General features: G+C 39.7%; 1 protein-coding gene and 1 long non-coding RNA gene across 6 annotated transcripts in view; one reads left to right on the top strand and one right to left on the bottom strand.

Annotated features, from left to right (window-relative positions):
• arap2 (ArfGAP with RhoGAP domain, ankyrin repeat and PH domain 2) overlaps positions 1-12661 on the bottom strand; it is a 138755-nt gene that overhangs the window by 71892 nt on the left and 54202 nt on the right. For both annotated transcript variants that reach the window (XM_067579056.1, XM_067579055.1), the window contains 2 exons: positions 5106-5305; positions 390-475 (listed from right to left, as the gene is read on the bottom strand). In XM_067579056.1, coding sequence (XP_067435157.1) covers positions 390-475; positions 5106-5305 — 286 coding nt within the window. The remainder of the gene's footprint in view (positions 1-389; positions 476-5105; positions 5306-12661) is intronic.
• On the top strand, positions 5172-12661 carry LOC137174053 (uncharacterized). 4 transcript variants are annotated; one of them, XR_010925261.1, is made up of 4 exons: positions 5172-7502; positions 9109-11030; positions 11129-11368; positions 12625-12661. It is a non-coding gene; the product is annotated as an uncharacterized lncRNA (long non-coding RNA). The 4 variants fall into 4 exon arrangements; XR_010925262.1 differs by having other exon boundaries at positions 5172-9225; positions 9823-11030; XR_010925260.1 differs by having other exon boundaries at positions 5172-9924; positions 10832-11030.

Genomic DNA, 12661 nt, shown 5'->3' with positions numbered 1-12661 from the left:
CCGAGGACCTCGCAACATTACAGCGACAAGAAAAAATTGGCTTTGAAACGGTGCATCAGAAAATGCACAGATTGAGTCATTTCCCCACCACTCACTTGATTCATTTGTTTAAAATCATTTATGGATCTATATTTTCATGATGTTACTGTGTAAGCTTGATAAGTCAGTTACCTATTATTTATCTATATGCATAAAGCTTGCACGTCACAATATGGTGCTAATTGCATTCCCATTACTTAATATTTCAAACCGCGACTGTCAGAGAACTACAACATGTCATCATATTGTCAACATAGTAGAAAGTCAGACGCTTGTTAAATAAAGGCTTGCATGGTTTTATTATGAGTGAAATAAGGCATAACTCGGAGTTGCATGTGTATATAACATACCTCCACAAGCTCATTGCTCCAGATACTGCTGTCCAACTTCAAGCTCCGCACTTTGGAGATACTTGGGCCGAGGGAGCGGTGCTGCCCTGGCGCACAGGAAGACACAGACATTGACATGAGTACACATATACACAAACAAATATCTTTCTCAGAACCGATTAGATATATTTAAAAATGAATGGCTGTCAGGCTTTTAGTTCCTGAAAAGTTCACATGAAAAAAAAAAAAAACACAATTAAGATGTACATATATGCACAAAAACACACACCGAATGTCAGTGATGGAATAAACAGTTACAAGATGGAGAAACAGAGCATGACTGCGAGCTCATTCTCTCACTCACAACAGACATATTTAGTCCCCTCAGCACTCCTAATTGCAAATGAAAGCACAGAACGAGGGCCATTAATTGCTAATGAATCATGAGTAATTCATTGTGTTTGTTGGTCGGCCTGTTTATTTGGGTGAACGAGAGGCTTCTGGGGTTGCTTATGGCCAAAGACAGAGCATACATGAATAATACATTAGACAGGAACACGCTGTATGTGTGAATGTGAATTATTGTCCTGTGTGTAACGGCAGATAATTTTAGATTTAGATTTGGCATGATCTCATTACTGTCTTCTGTACTCAAGTAGAGCAGCTGTGAGGGACACTGCGGGGCCGTGAGCTGTGAAAGGCCGCCTTGACACAGATCGTTGAATTATTCGTCACCTAAGATATGAAAAAGAGAAACTTAAGGTAGTCATTTTTGATAACTAGTGATTGTGGTTACTCTACTCTACTCACTCTACTTACTTTGGGCATGCTGGTCTATGAAGGGCAGAACCTTAACATTGAGGTCCAAGTTTAAGAGATGGATTTTCTTCCTTGTTATATACACCATACAACTGGTGTAAACGCATAGTTCCCAAAATGAGTTGTTGAGACACCAGGAAACATTAACTGACAAGTCTAATTGCTCCCAGATCGGATTTACAATCTGATATGCTGGACCATATCCTACTGTGGTCAGGCCTGATGTGATCAAATGGTGAATACATTACAGACAGGGACAAGGACAGTTCCTGCTTTCCTGTCATAACAATTCTGTACCCATATTCTTCTTGCCATGGGCACCTAGAGATAAAACCGCAGTAACATAATCTTTAGCATAATGCTGTCCATGTCAGCGATACATGTCAGGGATTCCCTCGCACCGAGCTACATTCTTTAAGGTTATTTTAAATATTTTGTTGGAAAGCTTCTCATGAAAAGTGTCAAGTGTGGATGCATTTGTGTGGTGTTTCATTCTGGTAAGCCTGATCCCAAAAGTCACAATAAAACGACAGGAGTAATCACAAACGAGTGCTGCTTGACAAATAAAGGCCAAAGAGCAAGAGTCTGTTGCTTATTCTTGTGAAAAATATTTCACTCTGGGTGCCTGCTACAGTGCTCCAGCCTCTCTCCATCCACTGAGCCGTACAGCACCACAGGACCATTTTCACTTTCGTAAGGGTAATGAAGCTGAAAAAACTGTGCATGCGCACCAGGTACATGGTGAGATCTTCACATATAAATAGCCTGTTGTAAATGTCTTCATCTTTCCTGTTGAACCAAAACAACACACAAAAGGGCATTTCTATCACAGCAGCTTTCACAAAAAAAAAAAAAAAAAAGCCAAAGCCGCCGAGGATTTCAACCCCAATTAAAAACTTACCCAGTGACTCCAGCGACAGTTCATGGAGCACTTTCCCAACCCTCCTTATACTTGTGTGGCATTTTCCCCTCGCTCAATGGCGAGTCCAGAGGAATGAAACAAAGCAAAGCAATGAGCGCTGCATTTTTGTGTTACCATGGGAACTGTTGCCAGTGTCTACATGTTGCATCCTGGTTTTAAAGAGTTTATTGCAAATATGTGTGTGGAGAGGGGCCCTCCCAGTCTGTGAAGCAATGTCATCTCCTCTGGTTGGTGGGGGGAAAGGGCAAAGGGAGAAAACTAAATCAAGTGTGTAGAAAAAGGGACGGCTTCAGTTATTGGGGACGTAAAATTACCGAGGAATGTTGGTTCGAGCAGTTAAGGGGCAGAGAAAAGAGCTTACTTACGTCTACAATCCGGAGCGGGAATAGCTCGCCTCAAAATGTCTTTAAAGCTGCACTAATCAATATTTTATTTTAATGATTCAAATGACTGTGTGTTATGTGAAGGGGTCACTCAGCAACAAACTCACAGATAATTATCACCTATGGAGCGTTTTAGCGTCTTTCAGCTTGTTGTTTTGGTTTTAAGGCCCGCAGCTTCACTGTTTGGTTCACTCTCACTGCTCTCATCAACCTGTTTCCAGACATAGCAGCAGCTATTTTTTTAGTAAAGCTCTGATAAATCCACTGTACACTACTTCAGCAGCACTAAATGGCAGACAGTCAAAGTTAGCAACTAGCAAATGAACGCAGTGGAGTATTTAGCAGCTAAAAAGCCAGATATTTCCCTCAGGAGTTAGTTGAGACCAAATCAGAGTTAAAAGAGTTATCTATTAATTCAAATATTGAAGGCTCACCATATTCAATATTTCTTTTACTAAAAACTACCCTGATTTTTGAAAGAAGCATATTCATTTAAACCGATTCCCCCCAGATTTTTGCTGATATGGTGCAAGAAGACACTGCAGTTTCAGTAAGCAAAGTCCTCTTGTGAAAACAGCAGCTCAGACTATGGGACTCCATTATCATTTTCTCCCCATTTTTCTCTTCACTTTCAATAAGAAACATTTTCACCCAGGTTTTTGTATTATTGGGTTTTTGATGAGATTCACCTATTTTTAATATTAAAAATACACACACATCGTTTTTTTTAATAAAAACCAAACATAATGAACAGTCCTTCAAGTCTTTGCAAACAAAGACAAAATATTACAGTATGAAAGTGCTTCACATCAGAGAGTACAGACTATTAAAATTCATTCTGTCTTGCCACGAAAAGAGGAAAGCCAATCTGGGATCATTTTTACCATTAGCCTTCTCATTACTTCTTTCCTCTTCCTCTTGTTCAGCGTTTTTCTTTATTGTCCATGACATGAGAGCGCTAATTAAAAGCGTGAGCAGCCATTGGTATTCCAAATGGACCACCGCCTAATTTAAGAAGAGCACAGTGTGAGGACAGCTTCCTCGTTGCAGATATTCACCCTCTCTCTCTCCCAGCGTGTCGACAAAATGTAATATTAAACACCTCTGCAAATGAAATCATTTAAGGGTGTTTGAAAAGGGATGTTGGATATCTGATGCGTACCAATTACATGGGCTTTGCAGAGGTGAGGTGAAGAATTGCATTAAAACTTGTGACTCTCAGGGCCTGGAGAAAGAGGGAGAAGAGATAAAGGGGGGGGGGGAAGCAGGAATGTATTGGAGCATGCAAGAGAAAAAAAAAAAAAACACACCAAGCAGATATCCCTCCACATCAAGCATGGCTGCTGCTTCCCTATAATCATGTTTAGCGGGTCAAGAAGCAGTTTGGGATCCCCCAAGTTCTTGCCCGTGGCCTAATCTCTGTTGTCATTTCATCTGAGCCATCCAGCATTGCCAAATAGATTAGAGAGAGTCCAGAGGCCAGACGCCAACTCCCATAAGTGGCTTATCACCTGAGCTCTTATTCCAAAAGAGCCTCTGGGTCAGAGTACATACTCACACAGGCACAAACATCTACCAGACCACACATAGAGATTGGAAATTGAGTACAAACATGCATGATCTTTTACTTCAGCATGTCTTTGAGTGTTTGTCAGAACTTTTGCTTTCAGCATGGCATTTTTTTTCTCTCTCTTCATCTAAATAAATATAACACTTCAACTTCACTCTTCTGCTCGTTTCTGCTTGTACTATCCCTCCTTGCAAAATGAAACTGATCTGCAGAGCAAACAGTGTCGAATTTGTTAGCATCTTTTGTTGTGCAGTCCTGTTTTTATTAAAGAATAAAGTAGCACCCATTGCATTTGTTATAGATGCTTCGCCAGTGGGAAGCTAATGTGAAAGTATGAGCAAAAACAGTGAAACTAAACTCCAAACCACAGAGTTTCACTTAGAAGTAGTGAGTCATAGTGACAGGATGGCCGCGGTTGGCCCTGCTACATACCAGTACCACAAGAGCATGGCTCGCTATCCCCGGCTATGAGGACCCAGAGGAAATGCATGTGTGTGGTACAGTGCTTTTAAAGCAGACTAACCCTAAATGCGGCTTAAAACACTGATTCAATACCTTTTTGGCTTGTGATCCTACTTGTGACTCCACATTACATATATCTATGAGCTACTCAACCAAGAAGTGATGTTCCCCTTTCACATTATTTCATTGCAGTATTCCTGAAGAGGCAAAACTCTCTGAAGAAAACATATATACAGAAAAATAAAGTTCATGTGGAAAATCAATGCTTCTCTTCCTTTTTCACATCTTGTTTATCCTATAGCGACCCCTCAGATTAACCTTCCAACACCTTCCCGGCCCCCTAGTTGGAAACCACTGCTTTAAGAAGTATCATATAAAGGTGTTTTGACATGCTGCTCGCTTCCATCCACACAACGCTGCGTGTGGGCGCGTGGGTACATGCGGGGGGGTTATTCATCTGAATGTACTGTACTGTATGGAAGAGTATGTTTATCAGTGTGTTCGCCTGTACGCAGCATGTGTGTGTGATCTTCAGAGAGCAGAAGGAAACCAAGAGTAAAGCAGTTAAACCTGTCCCTTACCTGCACACTTCTTACAGATGACCACGCCCAGATTGACGGACACCCACTCCGGCTGCGGGGCACGACAGTCGGCGCAGCTCCTGTTGGCCTCGTTGAACCAGATCTTCTCCGCCACTTCATAGTCGGACAGTGTCTCGGCGATCGATTCTTGGACCGCTTCAATCCACTCCTCCTTCTCCCCTTCTGACTCGGCCGTGAAGCTGAAACAATTGATTTTTTTTGGCCCCCCACCCCACCCCCAAACACATGCCTCACTGTTATTGATTTGATTTGAGAGAGCAATTAAACAGCATAGTATCGCTTGGCAGGGTTACAGGGGTGTGCAGTATTTGGAGTAGTTTTGGTGGGGGGGGGTTTGCTGGGTCTGTATGTGTGATTGCAATAGATTTGGTGAAATTGATAGGGAGGAGGGGAGGAGGGGGGCAATGGGGCAGGTAAATCAATCTGTCTCACCTTGCACCGCTAAAATCTATAAAGTGCTAATGCAGGATATTTTTTCAGGAAATTATGTCTATATTAGACTCAGGAAAAGTTGAGAAATGGAGATGGAAAAGTACTATGAACATAACCCATTTACAGCTTCAATATACATTTTCAAAATCGTGCTTAACACTCTTGTTCCATCAGGACACGCATCAAGAGCTCTGTCAATTTGAAAGTGAGAAAAAAAATACAGAAACAGAAGGTTTCATTCAATACATGTCTAAAACCGACCACATGAAGGTAATTTGCCCATTTTAAATCAGATTATAAAGTAGATAACAATAATAATAATTTGCAAGTTAATATCATTAACACTGAAACTTCATTTCAGCAATACATTACACAGCACTATAAGGTCAAAAGTAATGGACACACATGTCCAGTTAAGCGAAATCTTAATAGAAATCTTTAGACCACAGCACACAATCAGTGCATATACATAAATACAAGAAACCAGATTCCATTCCGTACTGTAGTAACATGGTTATTGGAAATCTTTATATTCATGCAACAGGTTAGTAATGAGATTTATTATAGGAATTCTGCTATTAGAAACTCAGAAATGACAAATAGCCTGGTCATACCTTCTGTTTTCACAAAATAGATACTTTTCAAACCCAAGTCCTCTTTAAATTCACAATATAAATCGCATGATGACATACTCTAGAGCTGGTAATGCCACTCCTGCAGAAACTGATCTTTTAACCTCTGCTCAACAGCCAGGTTCAGCCGTTTGATATGATCACACCTCTGATGCAACCAAAGGTAGGAGAAATCACATTCATCGAATATTTGCTGAACAGATGTAATCCATGGTGATACATATGTTCCAGTGATGTATGAGTTAAATAAACAATTAAACATTACCCTGCTAAGCTTAGTTTCCTTCACCTTCAACAAACTCACCCAGTAACCAATTATTCTCTTTTTAATTACAATACATAGTGGGTATCTTCCTAACTCCTCATATATCACATTTTGACATTTTAACTGCAGGAATTTCAGATGTAACCTCTCTAAAATGGCTGTCTTCTCTAAATCCCATACTTTGCATGCATACAACATAACTGGTGTCACAAGCCAAGCAAAAAGCTCTAGTCTAATATCTATTAGTAAATCCAACTTCCTACACTTACACAGTAAAGCAAACATAGCTCCAGAGGCCCGTTTATAAAGTTCCTTGATAGCAATTTTAAATGAACCATTGTAATTAAATACAATACCCAAGTATTTGAAATTATGTACAATTACTGACTACTCATCATCACAGAATAATTGAGACTTCTAAACATCAGTTTTGGGATGGCCAAATATTGTAACTTTAGTTTTACTACTGTTTATGCTCAACTTCCATTTTTCCTGCAAAAATAACTTGTGGCCATAATGATAGTGTCATCTGCATACATTAACACCATGAGTTTACTATAACTATCTATCATGGCATCACTACATCTAGCCGACCCGCATCCATTTTGCACAAAATCTTCCTCAAGATCATTTAGCCTATAAATAATGCAAATAATAGTGGGGATAAGTTTTCACCCTGTCTGACCCCAGTCAAGCTAACAGAAAACTCACAGGACTTAATATGGTTATATATTTTCACAATGATATTAAACAATGTACCATTAATACCTGCTTTCTGCAATTTAAACCAGAGTGCGTCTCTCCATACCGTATCAAATGTTTTACTATAGTCAATGAAAGAACAGAACAGGCTCCTTTTCTTAAGGCAAAACAGTTCAAACAGCATGTTTAAGTACAAATATATAATCAGCTGTGGAGTGCCCATTTCTATTTTATCCCCATCCCTCTTATAGATTGGAACAATCTATACAAGAACAAGACCAGTTACTCAGTTTTTTGGGATTAACCCTGAGCTCAGGATCGTGTTGAACAATTTAATATGAACAGGTAAGAAGATGCAAGCTGTACTCTTAATGTATTCATTCAAAACTTTATCTGTGCCAGCAGCATTACCACTCTTAAGGCTCTCTGCAATTTCCTCCTCTGTAAAATCAGCATTTAGTGCCCCAGTAGCAAATATATGATCACTACTGACCTTTGTTAACTCATCCCTTTGGGGTTCAATATCCGCCAGGCTTTTGAAGTGCTCATAGAAGTCTTTCAACTGGACAGGACATTCTTTATCCTTATTATTGTCAGCCAACATATCCCAGTATAGCTTTGGGTTTTTTACCTTCATTTTCCCAAGCTCACTGTTAAATTTCTTTCTATGAGCTCTCTGTGCCTTAATCAATTCTCTTTTATATTCTTTACTTTTAGTCCTTAGGTTTTCCCCGTTTTCCACATTTTTACATTTATTATGCATCCTCTTTGCTTTAAGATATGCCTGTCTTTTACATCAACATTCAAAATTAAACCATGCTGTTTTTTTCATTTCATTTCCACATCTTTCTGGGGAAAGTAACTCGCACTATTAATCATGACTGTGCATATTTCATCAGTTATTTCATCCACGGACATAACATCCCAATTATGTAACAGATTACCCTCATTGCTTAAATGTATATTTTCTACATACTCCTCTCTTTTCTCCTGTGCCATTTACCAATTTCTGTCCCGTCTTTCATCACAGAATCCTGTGTGCAGTCATGATGAGTCACTGGTTCCCCCTTGTAAACTTTACAGCTCCCACACAACACCAATTCAATAATACAGTGCTTATCTGTGAACAGGCAATTAAAATCATGCACATAATTCTTTTTCACTGTGCCTAATATAAAGGGGGAACCTATCATGTAGTCAATCACAGTATTTTTTTTTTATTTTTTAGCCCTATCATTTGTTAGCCTTCGCCCAGTAACTTAGCCCACGCACTAAGCTGTACAATGCCAGTGGATGGCTGTTCAGTTGCAATGCTCAGGATGGTCTTCATACTATATGTCTGTCTGCTTTGGTTTAGAAGAAACACAGGCAATATTGCATTGTTGTGTTAATTTGTTGTATATTTAGAGATTTCCATTCTGTTACAAGTAAATATCATTTTAGAACCCAGAGAAAGCATATGCCATATTTTGTGAAGAAGCACCGAACCTTGGTTACAACTGACAATTACTAACTGTACTTACGGGTACGTTCTTGTCAGCACCAGAGAGATGGGGTGCCTGACAGACCCACCTGAAACCCCTGACATGTCTGTATCAGCCTGGATTAAAAATATCTAGCACATTTAAAAATATTTCCATTATTGTAAATTTTTGGTCACTTTAAGAAAGTCATCAAATGTCAGACTATTATAATGAAATTAAGGTTGCTATTAAATATCAAATCTGACCCAAACAGTTATTCTGTTCTGTCAGAAATAAGTGTGCATGTTTTGGATTGATTGGTACTTTGTCCCCCTAATTTCTTTCTCTTTGTCTGTTCTCTTGTTCTGTCATTATAATCTTGCAGAATTTCTGTTACACCTGTTGATCAGATGACAAAGTACATTGTCTTTGAAGACTGCCTGCTTGACCTTTTCAAGAAATACTTGTTTTGCTTTGCCTGGGCTCAGTGCTCTCTAGTGAACAGGTGGAGAAGTCAGCCACATGTGGGCAGCATTCCAGCTGGGATCCTTCATGTGTCTGCAGCCTTTGCCTTTACAAGGTCATCATTTGCTCAAATAAACAAGGTAACCTTATTACAGGATTAGCAATCAAAACATGGACATTTTTACTTGCATGTTAATTACTACAGGACTCGAGACTTACTTTTTCTATCAATTTCGTATCACTAGATGCACTAGACATTTTTAAAAAATATTTATCACACTGAATAATATTATAGCATCCTCTTTCCCTGACTTTTCATAAATATAGGCCCATTTTACATGCTGGTATGCTTAGACTTTCAAAATCCCTTTTGGAAATAAAGTTTTAAGCTGTTACTGCTGTTATTTCTATGAAACTGCCTCCAGCCTCACCTCTGGCCAATTGAGACATTAACAGGATATCCAATGACTGAGATGTTTACAACATATTCAGCTATTAGGGGAAAAAGGGCAGGGGCAAGGGGATATTTGCAAGTCGCTCAAAATGCGCCTATCGTAGTTATAAATTTGACTACCACCACATCCAAAAATAGTCACAAATTGCTTTCAAATGGTTGCACTCTGGAGCCCTGTACTACCGCTATAACAATATGCTCAACTTCCTAGGTACTGAATGCACTAGGGATTAAAGTCATCTGCAAAACCAACTATTACAATAACCAGTGTTCCTTTATGCAGCTTACCATATACTGGTACTGAAAACAGGAGCAGAGGCTGCTCATACAGGAGGTAGCTGGAGATCGTGTGGACCTGGTGGGGACATGCCTGCTGACTCTCCAGGTACAGTCGTCTTGCACAGTGTTCTCAGCACCATGTGCATTCCTTTCATTATTCAATATTGTTTGTTTTGTAAGATAATGTATGACACCCTACATTGTCCTTGGCGCACAGAAAGAAAGACATAATCTTAGTGCCTACCTTGACTCCCTATCTTCTTGTAACTAAGAATCAATTCAGAAATCTTGGCGTAATCCTGGACTTATTACCATCTAAAAAATATTGCAAGAGCCGGAGGATTCATGTCTAAGCATGACCTAGAAAGGCTTACCTATCCCTTTGTCTCCCAAAAAAAAGCTCTTTGGAAACAATAACTTGTTCAAAAAGCTGCTGACAGAGTTCTCACAAAAACTAAGTGAAATCCTACACTGGTTACCAATCTATCAGAAAATTGATTTTAAAATTGTGCTACTTGTCTACAAATCCCTCTGTGGTTTAGGGCATAAATATATCTCTGACATCCTTGTGTCACATGAACCTTCAAGGACTCTCAGGTCATGTCGGATCCAGTCTGCTAGCTGTCAAGAGTTAGAATAAAACAATGGAGAAGCAGCGTTTTGTTAACATGCAGCACAGACTGGGAATAACCTCCCAGATGATATTAGGCATGCCAAAAAACTGATTACTTTTAAATCTAAACTTAAAACTTTAATGTTCTGTGCTGCCTGTTCTGCCACATAATGAGACTTTTGATGCACTACTTTTTTTAATTATACTTTTTTCTTTTAAATCTTTTCTATTTTTTATTATTCTGCAAACCACTTTGAATTGCTACTGTACTTTTCCACTCTAGATAAATTGTCAATTTATCAATGTAATCTGAAATTCATTCTATATGAAATGAAAGTCACTCAGGATTTTATGAAATCATCGGTGTGTGCGTGTGCGTGTGTGTGTGTGTGCAAGACAGAGAGAGAAGAGGTACAGACTGCAGTCCTGACTGCTCACATGTGCCACCTGGTGGTTGTGGGTGCAGACTGCAGCTAGAGATGGTTACAGTTGCCTCTGTGTGCTTCCGTCCCTCCCTCCATCTCTCACTGCCGCAGTTTTACCGCGGCGCAGCACCATTAACACTGCAGCAATTGCACGAAGTGAAAGCAGAGACATCTGTATGTTATGATTTTATTACCTATATTTACTCAAATTAAATACTTATTTATTTTGGAAATAACTTAACTATTAATCACATTTCCATTTATGTGTTCAGATGTTTCCAAGAAACTCAGCGCCCTCGGCAAAGAACTAGACTGCCAGGCTGTGGTTGCAGGGCGACCATCAATCATAAACCACATGTTCTGGATGGCCGCTTCATCACAGTCAAGTAACAAAATGGTTGCCATATGACCTCGGTGGTCAACCATGTCCAGAACATTCATGTCCATGAGAGCAACGACTTTCCCGCTTGCCTGCAACCATCCCTCACTGGCAAGGCAATGGCTGAAGCCAAGTATGTATAAAAGAAGCATAACATAGTCCTTTTTAGATATTATAAGCCTTTCTATGAGTTGTAGGTGAAACTCAATCACTCACTCACTCACAGGATCACAGTTAGCTGTGGGTGCACTCTATTTGGATGTGCCGACTTGCACTGAATTTTCAATCTAGCCTATTATGCTACTTACAGTTTCTTTTCAAAAAGCCTATGGCAATATCCAAATATAGTAGCTTACAGTGTAAGCTGTGCCTGCCAGCAAATTGCCTAAATAACTACATATGCAATACATGTCAAACACAAATGTGTAGGCTATAGAACATGGGAATGTGCAAATAAAGAGTGGTGCTTCGCATCTATGACACTGTGTCCTTGTTGTTGAATATGTATATTTGTCTGTCAAATCAACTTCCCTTCTCAGCTGTGGACATAGCACACAAACAGGACTCGCATCACTCAACTCAAATAACTGTGATTAACAAAACCCCTATAAATGTATTGCTAATTTATTGGATATTTGTTGTCCTTGATGGATGTCTTGTTTCAAGGGGACATATTGTAGAACGGGAGATTTCCATTCCTTTTCTGATTATAAAGCAGGTCTAGGTGCTATATAAATACTGTGAAAGTATAAGTATTCTCAGTCCACAGAGAAATGCACACAGCCTGTATTCAGAAACTGTGCCTTTATACGAGCCGTTTGGACTTTCGTGAGGTTGTGATGTCACAATTGTAAGCTCACCGTTTCCCCTACCGTTGCCAACGGGACCCCCTGCCTCTCCTGAAAGAAACGAAATATGTTTATTTATGTTATTTACTTAATTTATGTGCACTCATTTAATTTCAGCTCAGTTTGAGAGTCTCTACTGCGTTTTGCTATCATTTATGGTCACGCTAGTTTCTCTCCTCTCCTCTGCTCTCTGTGTTTTAATCAGTTACCTGTGGTTGGCCTAGGTGTGCGTCACTCAGAAAACAGTGAGCCAATCAGAAGAGAGGGGCGTTAAGCAGACACAAAACAGCCTGTTTCAGGCTGAGTGAGACAGAGGGGCTGCATCCGTGGCTTGTACAGCTGCAACTATGTGCTTTTGACTATAAAAACATGCCACAACAATTAGTTGTACATAGACCACGAAAGTGAAAATATTAAACTGGGAGAGGGCCATAATATGACCTCTTTAAGACAGAGATTGCAGCAGGGATAGCCATTTTCACCATTGCAATTTTATCCTCTACACTGCAAAAGAGAAAATAATGTGCTTGTCTTTTCACAGGGCACAAAGGCATGCGAGAAGCTCTGCAGTATCATCC

This window comes from Thunnus thynnus, chromosome 22 (assembly GCF_963924715.1).
Source record: "Thunnus thynnus chromosome 22, fThuThy2.1, whole genome shotgun sequence".
NCBI lineage: Eukaryota > Metazoa > Chordata > Actinopteri > Scombriformes > Scombridae > Thunnus > Thunnus thynnus.
The sequence above is the reverse complement of the archived record's forward strand: the minus strand, read 5'-3'. Positions and strand labels throughout refer to the sequence as shown.